General features: G+C 42.3%; 1 protein-coding gene and 2 long non-coding RNA genes across 3 annotated transcripts in view; 1 reads left to right on the forward strand and 2 right to left on the reverse strand.

The window, feature by feature from the left end:
• Positions 1-5,416, forward strand: part of ANO6 (anoctamin 6) — a 63,384-nt gene extending 57,968 nt beyond the window's left edge. The window contains exons 19-20 of the mRNA XM_015854917.2: positions 338-443; positions 1,364-5,416. Of these exons, the coding sequence (XP_015710403.1) occupies positions 338-443; positions 1,364-1,570 (313 nt within the window). The 3' untranslated portion in view covers positions 1,571-5,416. The remainder of the gene's footprint in view (positions 1-337; positions 444-1,363) is intronic.
• Positions 3,446-10,305, reverse strand: LOC107309827. Its single transcript, XR_001553348.2, has 2 exons — positions 7,449-10,305; positions 3,446-6,043 (listed from the first exon to the last, which is right to left on the reverse strand). It is a non-coding gene; the product is annotated as an uncharacterized LOC107309827 (long non-coding RNA).
• Positions 10,306-13,562: 3,257 nt separating this feature from the next.
• LOC116653108 lies at positions 13,563-21,999 on the reverse strand. Its single transcript, XR_004306471.1, has 2 exons — positions 18,595-21,999; positions 13,563-15,054 (listed from the first exon to the last, which is right to left on the reverse strand). It is a non-coding gene; the product is annotated as an uncharacterized LOC116653108 (long non-coding RNA).
• Between the last annotated feature and the right edge of the window lie 317 nt (positions 22,000-22,316).

Raw genomic sequence — 22,316 nt, forward strand, 5'->3', positions numbered from 1 at the left:
CTAAATAATCCAGATCCGTTAAAAATACCCAGTAAGAAATGTTATAACGCAGTGCAAGTAGCGTACGTTGAATGGCAGAACTGAGTGAAATATCCACCTAGAAGTAATACTCACTTCATTTTGTTTTCCTCATAACTTACGCAGTCTAAAAAATAAAGTAAAATAAAAGCCTTACAACACTTTAGAAGTGACTTAAGAAGGTTTATCACTGCAGCAGTTGCATTCAGCAGTCTGTTCAGGCTGCACTAAGCCGGGGCACGGCTTGCTCCATCCTCTGGCCACAGAGCCGTACTGCAGATTGCTGACACTGGCTCCTGACTTTCTGCCTCGCCTTCAGGTACCGTGATTTCCGCTACCCTCCTGGGCACCAGCATCAGTATGAACATAACATATACTACTGGCACGTCATCGCAGCCAAGCTGGCTTTCATCATTGTCATGGAGGTAAGCCTGGAGGGGTTTTCAGCATAAGTGATTTAGACTCCTCTTTCCTCCCTGCAGAAAATCCTTGGAAGACATTCTGTTCAGGCACAGCTGTCAGAGCTTTTAGTGTGCAGTGGTGCTGGCGTGGGCTCAGGAGAGGTAAATTAAGTGTAGCACTGTTAGAAAAAGTCTCTGAAGTGATGGCATCCATTGAGGATTGCCCCACTGTTTGCAGTTTCTCTTCTCAAAAACTGTCGGTATCAGAAATAGAAGGGATAGTTGCACCAAACATATCTATGTTTTTAGAGGTTTGTGCCTTGCCTTGTGAATACATACAGCACAGCACATGTGCACTGAGTGACCTGTGTAAGACACTGCAAGAGGTGAGCCTGCAGATGAGACTCTGGTTAAAGGGCAACTGCTCTCTCCCGTGCAGCAACAATGTGATGTTAGGAAAGATGGGAGCCAGCCCAAGATCAAAGGAAAGGAATACCAGATATTCTTTCATTATAAAATGCTCTTAGTGCCTGATCCAGGGACTTCTGAAGTCACCAGAAATGTGCATCTTGCTAGAGCACAGTTCCATAGCAGAGGAATGTCTGCAGCCCTGGAGGCATTTGGACAAACGTGAAACAATTTAAGAAGATCTGTAACCAATATTTCCACAGTAGGGTGGGGGGAAAGGAAGCACTGGGCACCAGGGTTCCCCCAGAGCAAGCAGAGAAGTCATTAGTAGCATCGGGATTAGAAAATCAGAAAGTTTTGTTTATCAGGCAGTTATTCTATTCATCTCTGCTTTTTAGGATGCTGCTCCACTGTGGTAGATACTGGTACAAAGCCCGCTCACAGCCTTAAGAAATAGGGAGGCATTTCAATATACTAGTTATAATAACATCCTGTTCAACCCAAGTGACATTTCTTTTCATTTGCACCTTCCCCAGCATGTCATATACTTTGTGAAGTTTATTATTTCCTACATCATCCCGGATGTGTCACAAGAGATCAAGAGCAAGGTCAAACGAGAGAAGTACCTGACACAGAAAATCCTGCATGAGAACGACCTCAAAGTTGTGAAAAAAACCATAGGGAAAATTGCTGACAAAATAATCGAAGGAGTGGACAGCACTTTCCGGCCTAAAACTGAATAAGGACTTTTTTATACGGAGGAGCAGTTTTTAACCAGCTAGTACCTGCCCAGGCATTACCAATAGCTGATCAAATGTGTTGGATGAATTTGCCTTACTAGACGCGGTTTCTTGCAGCTGTCACCTGCTCTGTTGCCTGTTTCCCTTAGGCAAAAGCAACCACTGAGACTCAGTTTACAGTCACCCATTTTTTTAAGCCAGCTTTATTAGCTTTTGAACATCTGAAAGTAAGAATTATCATCTTAAAACAATGTAGATCAACTCTGAAATGTACAGAGTGCTTCCCTCTTTATTTAGGTACAAGCCAGTAAATCTGAACTTGAAAAAAAAAAAAACTGTAATAGCAAGAATTACTTGTTGTAAGAACACCACCACTTTCTCTGAAGGAGCTTTGATTATTTGGTGATGCAAACCCCATCTAAAAGAAGAAAAAGCCAAAACGTGAAGGAAAGAGAAGGAAAATGCAACTTGCAGCCATACTGTTAAGCTGTTGCAATTGACTTACTGAACAGTCTTGTGTGCTTTGCTGACTTAGAAGTGCATACTGAGACTTAAATGGATAACAAGATATTTCAGTTAATCATGGGCTTGGATCACAAGAAACAGCAGGACTGTAAGCCTGTCTTGTTTGTCTTCCTCTGCGTTAACAGGAGAATTAAAATCAGTGCATAAAAACTGACTTTACTGTACTCGGAGCAAGTGGAAAACTCAGTTATTTTATCTTCTCCCAGTGTACCTTCACTAGCTCACTTGGCCATTCTGTTCTGAATAAGCACAGACTCTTAAGGTCTCTCAGCTGTAAAAGTAATGACTGTTAAAATTATTTTCATAAACTAAATGAATAATTGTAGTGGTTTTGCCTGTGCCACAGTCATTGTCTTCCCTGATTTTAACACAGAAAGAATGCACAGCCGGACCTGTTCTGGTGCAACGCTATATGATAAATTAAATTTGGAAAAGACCATGAATCTATTGAAGCTGCAGATTGGAATAAACCATTTAATATGCACTTACTGTGTTACAAAACTTTAAATAATCAGGAAGATGCTACAAGTGTGGATGAACTTGCCAGAGCCATCAATCATCTTCACATTATGCTGCGGATCTGCTTGGCTGTCTTGGATTCAGTTGCATCCTAGGAGTTCAGGAATTACAGGGTAAACGTGTATGTAGAGCTCCTGTAGCAATGATGTTCCAGATTATTAACCTGCTTTCCTTTTAAATGGTTCTACTGCACCAATCCCTATGAATTGTGAAAACCAAGACCTTGAAAGAATGGCCAAAGTACGTCTGCAGTCTGTAAGCCAGATGATTACTGCTGGGTTTGTAGTTTTGTACTCTTAAATGTAATTCATATGCACAATACTTAGGCAGATATTTGCGTAGCTTTTTTACATATTAAGAAGTTTGTTTGCAGAAACAAAGTAGCATTGGTAAGTTGTATTTTATCCCATTAATAAACAGAAGGAGCCAAACATCTGAATTTTGTAGAAGAACTAAGAAATACTGCTCTGTGTACCTCAGGCCCAGCCTTTGAAATGGCAACATATGAACCAGAAGAGGCAACACATGAAGGGAATTATTTCAGCAGATGTGATACACAAGCTTTCACTAAGCACAACTTTGCAAAATGATTGCACAGAAGAAAATGGGAGGAAAGCGTGCTTCAAAAATCAGACAAAGGTTGAAAGATGAAGGGCAGAAACTTGGAGGTTCCATGGAAGACTTACATTTCTGACAGTGAAGAAGTGAAGTTTGCTTTCAAAACTGCCCAGAAAACCCACTGCTGGATATTACCTGAAGATGAAAAGATGCAGGACAGAAAAACAAGATTATAACCGTAAACAACTACTGACAAGAGCCATGATAAACTGGTGCTCCTTTCCACTCATTGACATTTATTTTTGTTGCCAAAAATCATAACAAGTCTTTACATTTATGAGGAACCAAGTATAAATTTGGCAGATGGATGGACAAACACTCAGTAGTTTCTAAACAAGACAGGACTTCTTGTTGAAATATATCACTCCAATACTGGTATGACCTTGTTCCATAATGACAAGGAGGGCACCCCACAGATCTGGGCAGCCTGTGCCAGCGCTCTGTCACCCTCATAGATACAGAAAGATTTTTTCTTATGCTCAGATGGAATTTCTTGTGTCTCAGTTAGTGCTTGTTGCCTGTCTGTCACTGGGCAGTATACCAAGCTTTGCTTTGTACCAAAATTTTGTCCAGAAAACCATTTCATGGAATAGCTTTGATGAAGTACTCAGCTCCATGCAAGCTCAGAGCTTCTGATTTTGGCTTCAAGTTGGCATTTCCTCATATATAAACTAGTGTTTTCCAATTAGCAGCAGTGTTCAGCTGGGAAGTGCCATTTCCATCTCCCCGTAGGGAATCACGGTGCCAAAGTGCCTTAAACACACTCTTAGGTGCCGTTTGGGAGGGCTGGTGCTTGCAAAGAGGTTTCGTGTGATGAAGGCAAAAAATAACGATCACGAAATGGGCCATCTCAGGTAATTGTTTGGTCTTACGGAAACTTTGATTGCCCTCTTTGACAAGAAAAAAAGAAACAAAGGAATTAAATGCCTTGCCTAGGGATACAATGTGAACAGCAGCAGAGCTTAAAACAGACTTTCAGGAGTGCCCGGTATTCTGAGCCTTTTTTTCTTCCTGTGCCTCCCATTTGCGCCTTATAACAAGCGCTGCTTGAAGGGGAGGTGGCCCGGAAAAAACAAAGTAAATAAAAACACGCTATAACAGCAAGGTGTATTTATCTACGGCTTAGTCTCCTGCAATAGACTCCTAACCACCTAGAATCGTGGAATGTCCTGAGTTGGAAGGATCTTATCAATTCCAGCACCTGTCCCCCCACACGACCCCCCAGAATTCAAACCCTGTGTCTGAGAGTATGGTTCAAACACCTCTTGAACTCTATCAGACTTGGTGCCACGACCTGGGGAATGCTGGTGAGTTTCTATATTACCATTTTGTTTAGATCAGGAGTGTGCTCGAAACTGGTCTTCCACCTGTCCCCCACTTTCTGGGTGGTGGCTCATGCTTGGTCTCAGAGCTCATGAACTGGATTCTTAATGTCTTGAGCCAAACCAGGCGATAGACTCGAGGTATGCACATGATGGTATACCTTTCTCTGGCAAACATTTTAGTGCACAGCTCTAAAACCAGAGCTAGTGTGCAGAGAGCAGTGAGTACTCATGGACATCAGCTTCTCAGCATCAACATTTTGCTCAGTTATTTGCTTCCCAAGTGCCATGCTACTTGCTAATGTAGCCATAACACCTAATGTCAAAAAACACCGCATCAGGAATTCAGTTCATTTTGCCATATACGCAGTGCTTTTGACAGCACAAAGTGCCTAAACCTCTTAATCTGTGCAATGTAAATAAGCCTCTACCTCCAGCTGCTGAAACCTCCGACAGTGAGCTCTGCGGAGGCATAGGAACAAAGTGCAAATGTGGGGTGGGGGCAATTGCCAACATACTGGTGTTTTTTTCAGGACTAGGTCACCTTAATAATGTTTAAAGATCTGCTTGAAGGGAAAATTAATGTTGATTTTAAACTTTAGATCAGTTTTACTATTTTTACATTGTGTACAGGTCCGATGAAGTCAGGATGAATTTGAGTCAGTCACCATTTCATTACCTTAAAGTAAGATATGAGCAACATAAATGGCAGGCCATTGCCACTGTTTTAGATGCTGTGTATGCTGATAAAATTCAGAATGTAAGAATGTATTTTTTTGTATTTTTTTCTAAGAATGTTTGCTATTAGTTTCTGAACGTTGCAATTTATATTTATTGTCATTAAATAAAATCTATTTTAAAATAATAATGCATTTGTTGTTGATTATCCTTGTTTGTTTTTGTACAAATGATACTGCTGCTGCCAAAGCCACATTTAAATTCTTAGAACATCATCACTGTCTAATTTCCATATTCTCCCTCTTTTTCAATCTTTTGCCATTAAACTGTTACTGCTGCTGTAATTTATCTCCCATTTTTTCTCCATCCTCTGGATGGAAGTCATTCCTTTCAACCCCAAGTCGATGACAAGGACCATTATGTTCTCATACAAATAAACAGTTTAGGCCTTTATACCTTTTCACTCCTGTCAAGATAAGCCCTGTGTTGTGTTTCAGAGTCTTCATTTATTCCTTCATCTGAATCAAGTATGTGAGATGTTCCCACCTCCAGGCAGGTCAGATGCTGCGCTCCTTATGCAGCCTTGGAAGGAAGCGGTGGTACAGGACAGCGCAGCCTCCAGCGTGGCAGCCACTTCATTTGGTCTGAAACAGAGGCGACCAGCACAGTGCAACTAAACCAACTTCCAAATCTCACTCTCTGTGTCTCATCTGTCCAGACTGTCATCACGTCTCTTCTGCTTCCACTCCAGTTCTTCCTCTTTGCTATGCCAGTGTCCGAGCCATTCCACTCCTCCTCTTCCACAGAGACACCCCTGCATCAATTAGGTTTTAAATCAGACCAAAACCAAAAGCTGCTTCATCACGACTGATAATAAAGAGTTATTTTTCTACAGGAAGAAGGATATAGCATAATCACAGGCTAAATCTGTATGATGACAGTGTGTTTTGAAATCCTTATTGACATACATTTAAAACCCTTCAAAGAACAAGCTTAGAATTTTGCTGATAGCTAGACAGATAGCCAAAGTAGCGCATTACTTCTGATGTTGCCTGCTTAGTTTCAGTTGTTTCTGTCCCAGAATAGATGAACTGCTTTTATTGTGGATAAGCGTACGTGCCAGATCAAAGCACACTGTGCTCTGCCCCACCTGGTACACCCTGCCTGTTCACTATGCACAGCTCAGGAGAGTTCAGCAAAGGTATCAGCAAGGCAGGTTCACCATCTACACCGAGCACTGTTGGCTTTTTTCCCCCTTTTACATTTCCATTTGTACTGTGCATCAATAACAGATTTAAAAAAGCATTGTAAAGATACAGATGTAGTTAGTCCTCCACATGGCTTGGGACAATATTTTTGACACAAGAAAATAATGTATCTTAATAGGCTGGTAAAAGTTATGAACATTTGCCAGGAAAGGTGACAAATTCATTCATACTTACAACCTGGAAGTGCATCAAAAGAAGAGCCTTTAAAAGTTCTTTTGTTTTACATCCTCTGATAGTCATCCTGTATAAGCAATGCTAAAAACTGGGATTACATTTACATTTTATCAGTCAGCAATGATGCAAAGAAATTAAATCTCTTCTCTTGCTTTTAGAACATATTAATCGATTCTGTACTTATCCCAAGCTGCTCTAGCACTGTAACTATGTAGGGTTACAGAAGTGCATGTGTGAGCACATACCTTCTGCCCTCTTTCCAAAACACACACGCACACACTGACGGGTGTTCTGCCAGCTGTGAAGCACATAACTCATGACCTGCCTCGTTATGAAAGACATTCATTTCCAGTAACAACAAAGAAACTCTCCCATCCAGCAATATGAAGGTAGACCATTCTCTGTAAACATGTTAAGACACACCGATCTCCTAATGCTGTAGAGGACTAAAAAGCACACAACACAGACCATCAGACCACAGAGAAAATCCCACTAAGTTCATTGTTACAGCAAGCAGAGGGGAGGGCACCAAAAATCCACCTCTGGCACGTGAAGAGAAAACAGGGAGGGAAAAAGGCAAATTCTTAAGTTGTGCAACAATAAGTAAATCACATCCAACGATGACAGCATTACAACACAATATCAAGGATTTATATATATATCTAATGTTCATGTAAGCCTCCCAAACAATTTCTGTGCTCCTGGGCAGACATTGCAGGACAAGTGGATAAAAAAGCTGTGCTTCCAGCCACATGCACCTGCCAGCTATCGTCTTACCTTCCTGTTCTTGTGTGATCTCATTTGGACCCAAGTAAGAAGTCTCCCCTTACAGCCGCACTGTGCTCATTCATGCAGTCATTCTCTAAACCAGTCTGCCTACTCTGAACGAGCACAATTACACTTAAGCCTCTGTGACCAGGGCCCTGCAGGGTCCTTGCTTTTGGTCCGTTCTCTGCTGGAGTGGGAAGTGGTGACTGATCCCTCCCACTCAATGGGAAGCCCAAATGTCCATCTACAGCACCAAGGATCCGTGGCTTTTAGAGTTTGTCAGATTCTTGCAGTTTATACAGCTGAAAGCTCACCAAGTGGTGAGCCAGGGGTTAAAGTTATTTGCCTCGTGATAGATCTTCTCTTCAGGTTAGCTGGAATGGGCCACACTGTGCCTTTAAGAGTGCTCTGTATGACTTCAGGGCTAGTCTTGGCACCTGGTCTTGGCCTTGTGAATGTCCCTATTCAGGCAGAGCTATTGTGCTTTGACTTTTTGCTTCACCTTGATCCAAATGAGTTTTCAAGTTCAGACAAGCCCTCTGGTTGTTCATAACTTTAACTACACAGGACATCACACAGGCAGCTACAAACTGGCAGAATCGGGCCCTTCACTATTGTCTATTAAGCATGGTTTCGAAGAGAATATGGCACTGTTACTTACGGGTTTGCCAAAGCAAACTGTGACCTGGCATCTGAAAAAAGCAAGGAGACTGGGACGCGTGGCAACAACAGATGTCTGCCGTGCAGCTGGGACGGGAACAAAGTCAGAGGGAGGATCTGCAGGAGGCTGTGGTAGGAGGCTGAGGCCGCAGGGCAAGGGCAGCTCCTTCCCCAGCCACAGAGACCCCATTTCAGTGCTGTCAAATGCTTCAGAGCAACAGCTAAGAAATTCTTTCCATATCTGCTGTTAATTAGTAACTGCTTGTTTACATCCAGGAATGGCAAACACTGGTCTGCCTCTCCTCTGCCATGCTTCAGAATTAGCAACAGACGGACCTTCTGCAGCTCACAACACTTACCTACTGTATTCTCTTTAACAGGTATGTATGCTAAAGCACACTGCATATTATAAAACTCTTTTCACACCCTACTACATATTAATAATAAAGAAGAAAAGGCCTGCACTTGTTAAAACCTTGTGCTTTAACTAAAAATAATTAAAGAAATTAATAAATAAAATCCAATTTCTTTCCTTGTCATCCTTGTCAGTCTGTTCCCAATTTGTTCCCCCAGTGGTCAGTAAGGGGGGGGGAAAAAATGTCACCACCCTCAAGAGGAGCCATTAACAAATCCTTTATTACCTTGCAGCCCTAAGTAATGACATCTTATTGACAGCACAGCAGAGCAAACAATGTCTTACTGAAAGCTGGATTTGGGCTGTCCTAAGGACCTGAGACCAAGAAAAGTAAACAGGTTTTGCTACTGAATGAAAGACAATGACTGCTCTAGTTCCCCAGTGGCCTTTAGCGCTCTTAGATACAAAAGCAGGTATGCACAGCTCACTGAGATATCATTTGCTGATTTTGTATTAAACCCAAGGAATTAGACAAGCTACAGATATTTTTGAGGACTGAACTGAGTTGGTGATTTGGGTTGTTGTTTTTCATTACTGTGTAAGGCTTTACTAAAGTCATTAATGTACCCTTATTCTTTAGGTAGTGTCTCCCTTTAGCAAACTCCTCTCAGCATCCTGTGGGTAAAACGAGATCTTTGCAAAACCAGTTATCCAAATGGAGTCTGTTGTATACATTTGTGTGTTCTGAAGTTGATGCAGCTCACCAACCTGGCTAAAAATTACTTCTGTTTTCATATATTCAGTCTTATTCAGGATCAGTGAGTCAAAGTGCCTCATTACAGACCCAACCAGCACCAGCAGCAGTACCAGGGGATGGTACATGCAGGCAGAAGGTAGGGCTTGTGAAGACCATTTCCACTCTCCAGGTATCCCTCTTCAGTGAAAGCTGAATTCTCAGAGAAAGGAAATATTAATCAATACTTAAGTTGATTATTATTATTATTATTTTAATAGAGAAATATCAGGACATTCCCAGTTGTTCTCTTCCCTGTAGCTCCTACGCAGACATTAGAGGCTCTGTACAACACCCTCCGAAAGGATCATTCCTCATCTGATGAGCAAGAGACCAACTGTGGATTCAGACAGATAGATCCAAAGAGACAGGCTTCAGCACAATGTAAAGCAGGATCTCCAGTTTCCACATACTTCACCCAGAAAGGAGATACAAGTATGCCTGAGCTCTGAGGTGGATTGTTTTTCCTTCCTCCAGACTCAGCACTGCCTGACTTGTGCATATGATCTAATAAACCTACTCTGATTTGTCTTGCTTTTACAAGAATCAGAACCACCTGCTTCATCCACTTCTAAATCCCTGAATGAGACAATTTGGCAAAAATTCCCAAACCTTTACTTTCTCTTTTGCTTCTGGTTTTTACTTGGTATTGCAAAGAAAGAGGGCCAACTATACTTTTACTCTATAGCTATTGCACACAATAGCATCACAGCAGCTGTTCTTTACCACCCCACTCTGGTGGTTTCCCTCAGGCATGACATCCTATAGACGTGTAAGAATACAGCACCACTACATCAACATGTGGCCCTGGTCAGCCTCAGATGTAGGCCTAGGCACTTTCTGAAGTATCATTCTGAAGAGGAAATAGAGAAGATCAGAGAATCATAGAATCCTTAGATTCTAAGGGACCTTTAAAGGTCATCTAGTCCAACTCCCCTGCAATGAGCAGGAACACCACAGCTAGATCAGGCTGCCAAGGTTGCTAAACAGATCCAGCCCGACCATGAATGTCTCCAGGGATGGGACATCCACAACATCTCTGGACAACTTGTTCCAGTGCTTCATTCACATTACTATAAAAAAACTTCTTTATATCCAACCCAAACCTCCCCTCCTTATGTCTGAGGCCATTTCCCCTTGTCCTACCACCACAGACCCTGCTGAAGAACCAGTCCCCTCCTGTCTCACAGCCCCTTCAGGCACCGACAGGTCTCCCCACAGTCTTCTCCTCAGGAGGAAGGAGCAGCGGGGGCCGAGGGAGAGCAACAGGGCCGGGTTTCACCTAAATCAGCATGATAATCACATTGCTTTGCACAACATTGTCCTTAACAGAGGTTGTTCTTAGCCTGATCCTTAATAAAGGGGATAATAGTTCGTGAGAACAACGGTCACAGGAGATATTTCTAGTCAGCTTTTGTTCTTGTACTTGGCCAGTTTGTGTGCTGCCTAAGGGTATAAATAGAGGGACTATAGAGGGGATTAGCAGACTTTCTTTCCAGCCGGTCTCATGTGCCAAAGCGATGACTCTATTAGCATTGTTTCCCCTGAAAGGTTTGTTTCACTCCGGCTTTCAGAAAGCAGCACAAAGGAACCAAGCCCTTCCTGAGGCCCCATTTTCTCCTCCGAAGAGGAGCAGCGCAGATCTTAATACCAGGAGCTTCTCCTTCCACCTGGGACAACCCAAGCGCTCTCCACCTCCCCTTAGCGCCAGGACCAAGGCTGCTCTGATGCTTATACACCTCTGCACACCTCAGCACCGCACAGCCACTTTTTGAGGATAGAGTTTAACACTCAGTATCTGTAGATGAAGTGGAAGTTAGTGATGGCTTTGGCCTTTCACATGCCCCAAAGATAGAGCACATAAAATGTCTGCTATATACGGTCACCCCAACACCGCACATTAGAGGGCAGAGAAACCTGGTATTTAAAGGCTAGGCCTCATCTCCCTGAGCTTTAGAGCACGGACAGCAATGTCTGAGAAATTCATACTGGGATCCCTTTGTAATTAACAAATAGGCACCTTTCAGGACTGATCCTTCTGATCCATTTTGACTGATGTTGGTATGCAGTGAATCACCTGGGGGTAAACAAACACATGTTCTGTTGTCTGCAGATGACTAAGCAAGATTGCATTTCTGCTTCAGTTCTCTATCACGTGGGCAATTTACTGAGCCCCCAGATTCTCAATTTTCTTTCCCTCTTTCTTATTCTTTCTTCCTCCTTCCCCTTCTCTCCTCTCTCTCCCTCCCTCCCTCATTCCCTCTTTCCTTCCTCCATTCCTCCCTTCCTTCCAACAATCTTATTTTTCACAAATGTACTTTTCATTGATAGAGCTCGCACAAACACAAATGTCACCGAAACACTGGACAGGCACATGAGAGAGAAAGGTGACTTCCCAGTGGAGCAAGCACATGGAAAAATGACAAAGTGACCATATCCATCACAGGAGGAGCTGCCAGATCTAACTCCATGCTGAATACTTCATAGGATCCACCAGAATGTCTGCACATGTGTTTAAATACATGTAAACACCTTTCTGGACCAGCCTATCATGGCAGAGGACTAAGCTCTTTCAGTCCATGACCACCAGCATTCCCAGAGCTGTCACTGACCGATCTGAAAAATCAATTGCTTTGATTGCATCCATCCATGAGGTGTGCAAAGCTTTACTGGCATGCTATAATCATCTCTGTGATCCAGTCCAATATGCACAGTGCTAAATTTCAGCAACTAGAAACAACAATCCCAATTCCAACATAATCATTCATACCAGGTGCATAATGGAACACCAGGATGAAGGCTGAGATCCATCTAAATAGCTAAGCGTGAATTACTGCACCATAACTCAAAGTCATTGGTAACTTTTATTAATAATTTATAGAGCTGCATATTATTAATATATGCAGAAACAGCTGTCTCTCTCTCCAGTGGAAGTTGCTTTTGTGAGCGATTTAGGGGAGGCCAAGGAGATTAAGAAGCAGAAACCCAGCAGAGCTTTCCTGAACAACGAAGAGGAGAGCTGCAGAAGTAGGTCACAAAACCTTTCAGTAGGTGGATGGGTCCTTCCCTCATTAGTCTATTTTTAAATACGCACGACCAAATCCTTAGCTGGTATAAAAGAACTTAGTCCCATTGACTCATATGCAGCCAGCCTGACATATTGACACACTTTGAAAATCTGACCTGTGCTTGTATGAGTGTAAAGAAATACCCTGACACGCACCAATTACAAGCCTGGGTGATATTTTGAGTGTGCAGTAACACAAAGCAGGACATGCAATACGCTGCGATAACAGTGAAATTTGAATATCCTTCAAGACAGGGGGCCAAAGTGCTGCTGTGTGAGTGCCATACCGCTGCATGGTGAATGCATTACAGACATACAGCTGTCTCTATGTATTTGTAAAACAGATATTGCCTTCTTATTCACCAGCCCATGTGCTTTACTTACTGACTCATTAGAGCTGCCCTCTAGGATTTCTTCCACTTGAGGACTGAATCTCCGATCTACTCTGGAAGATTAAAAAGCACTCATGGTTTTGCAGAAATCAGTTCCTCTTATTTAAACACATAATTAATTTCATGGCAGGCATTTCCCAGCTTTTTTTTTTCTTTCCAGTCTATTTACAGTTCTGCTGTCTGCAGCAGAGTTTGTTTAATGTGCTAACATTTGTACATCAATTACTCCATGAGAAGACAACCTTCAGGAATGAATTATCTAACTCTTAGCTGCACTTAAAATTGAGCAAAATAGTAATAATAATAATAATAATAATAATAATAATAATAATAATAATAATAATAATAATAATTTCCAAGGCTGAATGGAAAATATTCTCTCTCTCCAGGTTTAGGAGTTCAGGATGTTTGATTTTGCACAATCAGGGAAACACGAGACCTTGAGAAGTTTCCCACAAATAGATTTAAAAGCCTGAGAAAAGCTGGAGGAAAAACATTTTCACCTGAGACTCAGAAAAAGCGGAGTGAGATACTTACGTCAATGTATAATTATCTAAAATGGCAATATAAAATGATTTTATTAGGGGAAATTCAAGGAGTCCTTCTCAGCCAGTGTCCAGTAGTTGGATGCACTCTTGCTGAGTTAGAAAGTAGGAAGGTCTGATCTGCGTCAAGATCTTCAGCATCCCAGGATGGGTAATGGACACTCACCCACTGCAAGAGGAAGAGGAGAGTCATTCTCCCTTCTCCTCCTCCTGTTTCCTTCCAGCTTGGAGCAGAAATACAATAGTTTAGCCAGGAACATTTCTGCAAGAATTTCAGTGTGATAATAACAAAAAAAATATTATGAACAAACTCAGTGTAAATTAATGCATTTATTGATGAAAAAGACAGATGAAAAGAATCTGAATAGGTAAGATTGTTCCTTCCATATAAATACATGAACAAATAAATACATGTTCATATCAATCTATGGATTTTAACAGAGTGAAAATTTGCATTAATCTACAAGACCCTGCTGCTGAAGTATTGCTGCTGAAGAATATATAAGTCCATAACATACAAGAGGTAGCACCAGAAGCCATAGTTTCACAGTTTCATAGTTTGGCTGAAATCTAAAAGTAAAGTAGTAAAAATACAGATGTCCTGTGACCCTTTCCCATTAGTGACACTATCACGTGGTTTGAATCCTAGAATGGCCTGCATTGAAATGATCATCCATTTTCAACCCCTTTGCTATGTGCAGGGTCACCAACCACCAGACCAGGCTGCCCAGAGCCACATCCAGCCTGGCCTTGAATGCCTCCAGGGATGGGGCATCCACAACCTCCTTGGGCAACCTGTGCCAGTGCATCACCACTGTCTGACTGAAAATCTGAGTCTATTCATAGTCCAGAAGTGGGTTACCATCTGAGATTAACAACTTTAACCATCAAAGAGAGTTGATTTTAAGATTTTTGTTTCCCTTTTAGCTGGTTTTTGTGTTGATATCTTCCAAGAGTGTGGGTTCGTTTTTATCCTTGCTGCTCTGGAGCTTTGAGGAAAACCTGGTCAGCACTTTATATGACTGTTTTTGTTTTTAGTAATTTATAGAAGGCTGGAAAGATTCGTTGCTTTTGTATCAATCAGTAAAAAAAGCCTATGTAGGCACCAAGTGGTTTCTTTGTTTTGCACTTGTAAATTTAAGTGTTTAGAGGGATTTTGAGGTCATCACAGGTGTGTGCTTTTGGATCTAATTCTTAAGTATGTACCAGATGTGACTTAACACATTTTCAAGATTGTAAACTGGAGAAAAGCACATTCTGTAATGTGTTGCCTTAAACACGAACAGACAATGCTTGAGTACTTACTTTGGATACTTACTTTGGATATTTACTTCACTTGCAAGGTCTGCAAAGTTTTCTGATATGCATTTCACGTTTGTTAGTGATGATTTCAGACTACAGATACGAGCAGAAGGTGCTGCATGAGTCAAAGCACTAACTCTCACTGCTTTGGATTTCTTCTCAAAGCTCCTTTTCTCATTGTAAAACCAGACCGGTTTTAATCACTCCAGCACAAGTGTGCAGTGCCTCAGGAAACCCCGGGGTGAGCTGTGCTCCTGCTGCAGGAATTGCTGTGCACTGCCCGCTCCTGGCACCGTGGGAGCCCTGCAGCATCATCTGGCCTCTGAAAGCATCTTCCAGTCATGGAGGGTTTTGTGACCCCATGCTGTGCTGCCAGCAGAGCTGTCTCTTTTGGAAGTTTTTAAATGACCCCGGGTATCGCTGACTGGAAAGTTTTCAACAGCACGTATTCTTTTCAGCAAAAAAATAAAATGCCAGAAAAAGGGAACTTAGAACAGAAATCTGTCGAGAGCAAAATGAGAGAGACGAGACAAGGAAAAAAAGATTATCTTCCTTCAAGAAAGTGGAATTTCTGCTCTAGTCCAGAGAGACTGAAAGCCCCAGCCCTGCAGAGCAGCATCCTTACCTGCAATAACCATTACCTCCACATCTGTGCAACTCATCTGGCAGAAACAGCCCGGGGTTGAGTCCCCAACACACAGAATCCAAATGAGATCTGTTATTTCTACAGCCAGATAAGAACGCGATGCTGCTACAATGGCCCGCCACACCATCAATCTCAGTGCTGCAGTTTCCCCAGTCACACCTGTATTCCTGCATTGAACCACCACAGCACTACAAGATCTGTCTTTGCTCCACATTTTCTCATATATTAATATGTTGAATGCAATTATCCAGGGGAAAACTGGCTGTTTGCAAGAGCTCAATTTCAGTAGTAGCCTTTCAAGAATTTTCTGGTGGTACAACCTCAAAATCATACCATCAATAGCATTTCTTATTAAATGGTTGCCACCAGCCCACAAACGCCCTCTGTGATGGCCATTTGGAAACATGAGGAGGTCACAGCCACCATGAGATACCCTTGCAGAGCTGAGGTGTGCACTGAAAATTGGCTGCAAAATAATGTTGTTAATGAGAATGTTGAAGAGCAGTTATTAGCAGTCTTTCAGTTGAGAGCTAAACTGTACTGAACAGAATAAGGACAAGAGCATTTCATAACTGAGTCAGTGCAAGTTACATTATAAATTTCAATGTCATACTACACAGTTACATTAAATTATTTTCCTTGTATTTTAACTTTTGGGTTGTCTCCTCTTTTCCTTAAATAAGGCATTCTCCTATGCAAAATCATTAAAAGCCTATTAGCATTAAATAGGCAAGTTCTATGAATATTAATAGAGTATGAATGCATACTGTTACACTTGTCTTCCTTCCTTTGTTTGGGCCAGACCCACTTCCAGAGGTGGGCTGATAGTGCAGGAGTGGAGCATGGCTGACGCTCCTCGCTCTTAGCAGTGTGGGTATCTTTTTAGTCTGTCCCCTTCTTTCCAGTAGCTCCCCTTTAGATACTGAAAGGCTGCTATCAGGTCACCTCAGAGCCTTCTCCAGACTGAACAGCCCCAGCTCTCAGCCTGTCCTCATAGGGGAGCTGTTCCTTCCATGGATCATTTTGTGGCCCTTCCCTGGACGACTTCAACAGTTCTATATCTCTCCTGTACTGAGGACTCGAGATCTGGACACATCTTTACTCTATTTACTATTTCATTATTTTGTTCACTCACATAGTCAGTTTTCATGTGAGCATCCCAAAATGCTGTCAGGCTCCCATAAAATGGGATGTATGTGGCTGCCTGGGATCCTCAGATGAACTCACCTGCAGACCTCTGAGAACATGAGAGCAGAAGGCCATCCCATAAAACCACCTCAACACCCACTTTGCAGGTTTCTCTCTCCAGATCTCCTCTAACAGCTGTACAAACCATTTCAAGTGAAGTGACATTAATTGGGTGAGAAACATGAGAAGAAAAAATAGAATAAAAAGATAGCAGAAGGCATGGTAAGGGGAATTTAAAACCCAATGAAAGGAGCTGTGTTTGCAGATCGTGTCCCATCCAGCTGCTTCCCTTTGAACTTGGGGTGCCCCAGTTTCTTTGGAGGCCTCAGCATTGCTGGGGCCAGGGAAGCGGTCAGGGAATCGCTGCTGCCGGGTCCTTTGATATGAAAAGTGAAGGCTCTGCAGGAGGAGGGAAGGGAGCGCCTCGCACACCTCCAGCCTGTTCTTTCTGGTGGGGAGGTTGTTTATTTCTTGTTTGAAGTGATAAGCACTGAAAGCTCTGTGTCTGGGTCTCCATGCTACACACATCAGCTACAAATAATCTTACAAAGCTCATCAGAGAGAGTAGTTCTGCATCAGCCAGGCAGTGCAGAGGCTACTCTGGTAGGTTTTCTTCCTGTGATTGCTTACAAGTTTGAGTTTGCTTTGGAAACTAAATGGTACTTCAAAACACAGGAAGTTTAAGAATAAAGTTCCCATTAGCAGCTGTTATCAAGAATTATCAGGGCAAACCCCTTCACATTAAGACAAGAACAAGCTTCTAAAATTCAAATGCCCTCATAAGAAGGAAAAGAAGGAAAAGCCTTATGAGCCCCCCCTGCAGCACACATGCTCGTCTGCAGGGCTCAGTCCCCACCAGCAGGGGCTGCAGTATCTCACTATCATGCACCAAGTGACCAAATACCAACTGAACTGCAGTAACACGTAGTGCGTGTGCGTTGCCAACCCTCTGCAAAGGTGTGATGAAATGTGTTTGCTCTGACTCATTTTCACTACTTTGCAAGATGCTGTTTCTCATGCTGGCCACTGGGTAGGAACACAGGGTGCTCAGTTCAGGTGGTGTGTGCTGAGGGCTCCACTCGTGCAGCTGGCTCCCTGCAGTGGTTGAAGCATGGTACCCGATCCTGGCCTTTCCCAGGGATGCACATTTGCTCTCTCCCCTTGTGCTGTTGTCTCCCTTCTTAATCAGTGAATCTATGATCAAATCTCTTAGCCAAAAAGAAGTGGCCTGCATAATACTAAAACACTGGCACAGGAACTGTAGCCAGTGCCCCAGCCCTGCTGGTACAGCCAACCTGCACCAGGATACTTACAGACCTTTAGGACCAATGCGTATTTAAAAAAGAGAAATAGGACTCATTTCAGCTGGAAAAGCTTCATCTCACACTGTCCTATCACCTGCCTTCTTAGCAAAGCCATTGTTAAAGACAGGTATATGAGTGATATTTTTTATTATATCAAGCAGGGAAAAAAATAAAAAAGATGAAAGAGAAAGAAATTAAGCTGAGTGTCTCGTATCCAAAAGTGGAACCCAGTTGTCGCTTCCTGCAGTGACAGTCAGTTGGCTCAGGTCACCATCCAAGCAGATGACTGTTCCTGTTTCTTTGTCATGTTATGTTTCTGACCACAGTGTGGCCACATCAGCAGAGCCCAAGGCAAATACCAGTGGTAGGAATGGCAGAGTGCAAAGTGCTTCTTCATTCAGTGGCAGCAATGAGCTGCTAGGACAGCTCAAGACATGTAATGTATTTTAGCCTGCTTAACCCAACTGTTAAAAGAGGCTCAAGCTGAGAGCCCAGCAGTGCAGCCAGCCAGAGGGGAGAGGAGACAGGTAGCAGGGCCTGAATTTGGTTACATTGCCACGGATCTCTAGAGGCCCTTTAGCTACACACAGTGTGTGGATGAGTCCTCCTAGACTATTTATTATCTCCTCTCTCTCTCTCTCCTTTTTTTTTTTTCTTTCAATGTCTTATTTTTGTCTCATTTCTAAAAGAAACATCTGCAACCTTATCAATCTCCCTTCAGACAAGAGCTTTCTTCTGCTCTAGTCATGTTTGTCACCCTTCCCTGAACCCTTTGGAATTCTCTTGTTATTACTTTGAACAAAGATGGATGGAACAGCATTTCCCCAGCCATACAATTTGCAGAAAAACAGGTCAAGGCTGGCCTGAACTCTGGAGCAGTTCTAGGGAGGTTGGTGGAGTTACCTCAGGAATGAATGTACTCCTCTTCAGTTTGGTTTCTAGCCAAATCCAGTTTCCTTGCTGTTGCTCAGTCTACAAAAAAGAAACATGTTATTAACAACAGTAGTGCATGCAACTGAGGTCTTGTGAAACATACAATGGCTGCTATGGAAGTAATGCCTCCTGTTTTATTATGCTGGCCCATGATGTCTGAGGTGGATGATGGTGGTACGGCAGGAGAGGCTGAACCTTCCCACGAATATTCCATTCCATGCCACTGATGGCGGCAGAGGGGCAGTCTGATGAAACGTTGTCTGATATAGAAGCATGTGTGAAGCAGAGGGGTGTCACTGAATTCCTCCATATGGAAAAAAAATGGCACCCATTGACATTCACTGACACTTGATGAACACATCTTACATTCTTGTTCAGATCATTGTTAAAGTGAAGAGATATGAAACCCACTAGCAGTTAGTTAGGGTCATGTTTTTTGTCATGTGGTGCTGTCAATAGGGTTTAGGTTTTTCTTGTTCTCCATACAAAGACTTTTCTTTACTTTTATTTTTATTAAATCCTTCATTTTGATGCATCGGTTAATATTGTAAATTAATAATGCACCACTCAGGATGTGCTGCTTTCCTCTTCCATTTAAAACTGTTGTTTTGGCATTATGCAGAGGAACAAACAGGAGACCTTGATTTTCTATGACATTCATTATTTTGTGCCTCTTCTGCTCCATATAAACTCTATTCATACATTTACTTTTTCATCTGCTTTCTGTATCAAGCAGCTGTGTTCCCTCCATCTCTACACAGAAGTATTTCCAGGCTTTCAGCTGATGTATGTTTGTGTGGCAGGTCTCTGCTCTGTCCAGCTGCTCAGTGGCAGAAATGAACCCGATTACGATACAGCCAAAGTTCTGTTAAGTAGAACAATCAGTTCTTTCTTTGTATGTTCTTGGGCCTTAGTGGCTTTCAATCAGGGAGACAAATTGAGACCAGTATCTTGTGTGGTGCCATACTTCCTACCACCCCATAGTCATTGCTGTGCTGGACTACGGACCTAGGGCAGCTGGCAATTCCTAGCTCCTAGGACTTTTGTCATCCATTGGCTTAAGGATACTGTGTAGAAAGAGTGAGATGAAGGTATGGTCAGATGAAAAGAGCCGAACCAAGGTGCATTACAGGGGAGCACTGGAATAACTCTTCATTGGTCTGTCACACAGCTACACTTCATGCCCTGGACCTGCAAGACCTTCTTTAGGATAGATGTTTTCAACTTGGCAGTGACTGTAATTGCTTTTTGTCCTAGGGATACGCGGTGCAGTACAGTGATTTGTATTCAGAAGACACCTGCAGAGTCAACATTAATAAAGAACTAACCAGCAAAAGGCAAAACAGATGGCTAGTGGTACATGTGTTAGTGCTGAGCTCAGAGAGGTTCCCACAGTTGTGAATTGCTTCATCAAGAACCAAGCCAAAAAGCTGAGAGTGGCCCTGTTTCATGGAGCAGGATTGTGTTTTAGGAACCACTGTGGACAACCTGCTCTTCATCCTCAGCCCTCTGCACCTTTACATGCACCACCTGTACTGGAGTACCCTCATCTTCCTCACCTCAGAGCTGGGCTGGGCTCACAGTCACCACTCTGAGTGCTGCCCTCCTTCTCCACCACAGTAGAGCGCAGAGGGCTGTGCAGTCATGGCTGGCTCTCAGCTGTACCGTGCTGATCTGTGCACCACAGATCTCTGCAAGACTTGCAGTCATGTCCAGCAAAAGAGATATTCATGAATTCTCACTTTAAATCCTGTTCCATTTCAAAATGCTGTCCCCTTGAGGGCTTTCTTTTTTTTTTTCAGTGCCTGCAAGCCTGTTAGGTTTCTTTTTTAACATATAGATAGGAGCATTTAGTTAAAATAAAAAATAAAAAATAGGGACATTTCCTATTTTTGAAATACATCTAATAGAAATACATCTCTCTATCAAAATACATCTAATAGAAAGAGCTTTTAGAGAAAAGAACTGAAAAGATTCACTGCTTTTAAGGAACAGTTGAAACCTATCTTTAATTACAGCAAGACTTAGGGGTGGCTTTGATCTCTCAATATTATCGGACCAGAGCCAGTTAATACCTAGAGTAGCAGCATTAGCTTTTGTACAGAATTCTTTCAATGACTTCTAGGGCCATTAGAGTCAATTGTAAAACACCACTGCGTTTACCTAACCAGAATTTCCCCAGCAGATCAGTCCACAAAAAGCTTTAGATGTTGCAATAGCAAATGTTGCAGTTTTGAACTTTTAGCACTTTTATCCAGCTACATCCCACTGACTTTGGGAACCTTAGCCAGGAGCATAACCTTGCTCTGCTCCTCTGAAGTCACTGGAGTTCTCTGGAGAACGAGTCGGGCTGGCTGTCACATGGGATGAAGCCACAATCTTGGCAGTTGCTGAAATGCCCAGCCCTGGGTTGTGTACCTGGGCTCCCTGTTGAACACATGAACCCATACGCCTTTGAATGGGATCTGGGGAAGCCACCAGAGGAGCCCTCTTGCCTTACAGATACGAAAGGGGTGGAGATGAAAGTCCCTTCCCAGCCCTAAGAGGCTGCAGATGCCTTCTTGCTTTCCTCCCTTTCTAGGAGTATCAAGGACACATCAGGTGCTGAGGTAACCTTGCTTCTACCCTCTTCTCCAGCCAAGGTAATTTTAACCTAGATCCTTACGTGGTCAAATGCCTGTAACTGGGTGGTGTTGTTGGTTTCTCCAGATAAATTGTTGGTACTACTTCCAGCTCTCTGTACAGCATGAATCTTGCAGGAAAGTCCAGTGGCTGCAAATAGAGGACATCCTGGTCTCCTTTAGTCCTGATCTCTCCCTCACACATAAATGGAGGTATGCATGAAGTCTGTTTTCATGAATAGTTGAAAAAAGAGGCGAATAACCGTGTCATTTTTTAATGACTCCAGAAGCAAGTTGATCTGCTATCCACATAGTGCTCACCATGAAATATTGGCATCATGTGTTTGACAGAATAAATAAATAAGTAGGTTTTTACCTGATAGTCTGAGAAACACAGCTCACAATGAGAAGATCTGTTTTAAAAACATAAGCACTCTGTTAAGCGATAACAGTGTACCATTCGTGAGTCTACAAGGGTTTTGTGAAAAACTGGGTATCCAAAATAATATGAGGGTCACATTATATATACATATGAACATATAATAAGGTAGTCCATGTTATGATGTAGAATATTGACAGCAACACCACAAAACCATGACATTTACCTTCATAGTGAAAACAATCTAGCTTTCAGTAATGAAGAGGAGAATCAGATTCAGGTTAATGAGAATATTTCTCTGGTTAACCTTCTCCTTAGTAAATGACTTGTAATGGTCCATCAGCCATCCATGCCTAAGTAGTGTTGCCAAACAAATTCAATTCATATTTAAAAAAAAAAAAAAAAAAAAAAGTATAGAAAAAAAAATCATGGTCCACTAAATAAAATCTGGAATAGTGTAAATGAGCACCAGGAAAACCTCACTGAGAGCACTTGAATATCTCAAGATATGCTCTTCATGACCAAATTAATAGAGTTTACAGTCTTACCGGTATTAAATACTCAAGTGAAAATTGAATCATAGGAGGAAAAAAATTCATGGGCAATTAAAAATCCCATAAGATTAATGAAGACAATTCTGCATAGTAATGACTGAAAATAATGGTGCTTAGCAATTGTCAGATGTCATTTCT

Source organism: Coturnix japonica, chromosome 1, assembly GCF_001577835.2.
Source record: "Coturnix japonica isolate 7356 chromosome 1, Coturnix japonica 2.1, whole genome shotgun sequence".
In the NCBI taxonomy this organism is placed as follows: Eukaryota; Metazoa; Chordata; class Aves; order Galliformes; family Phasianidae; genus Coturnix; species Coturnix japonica.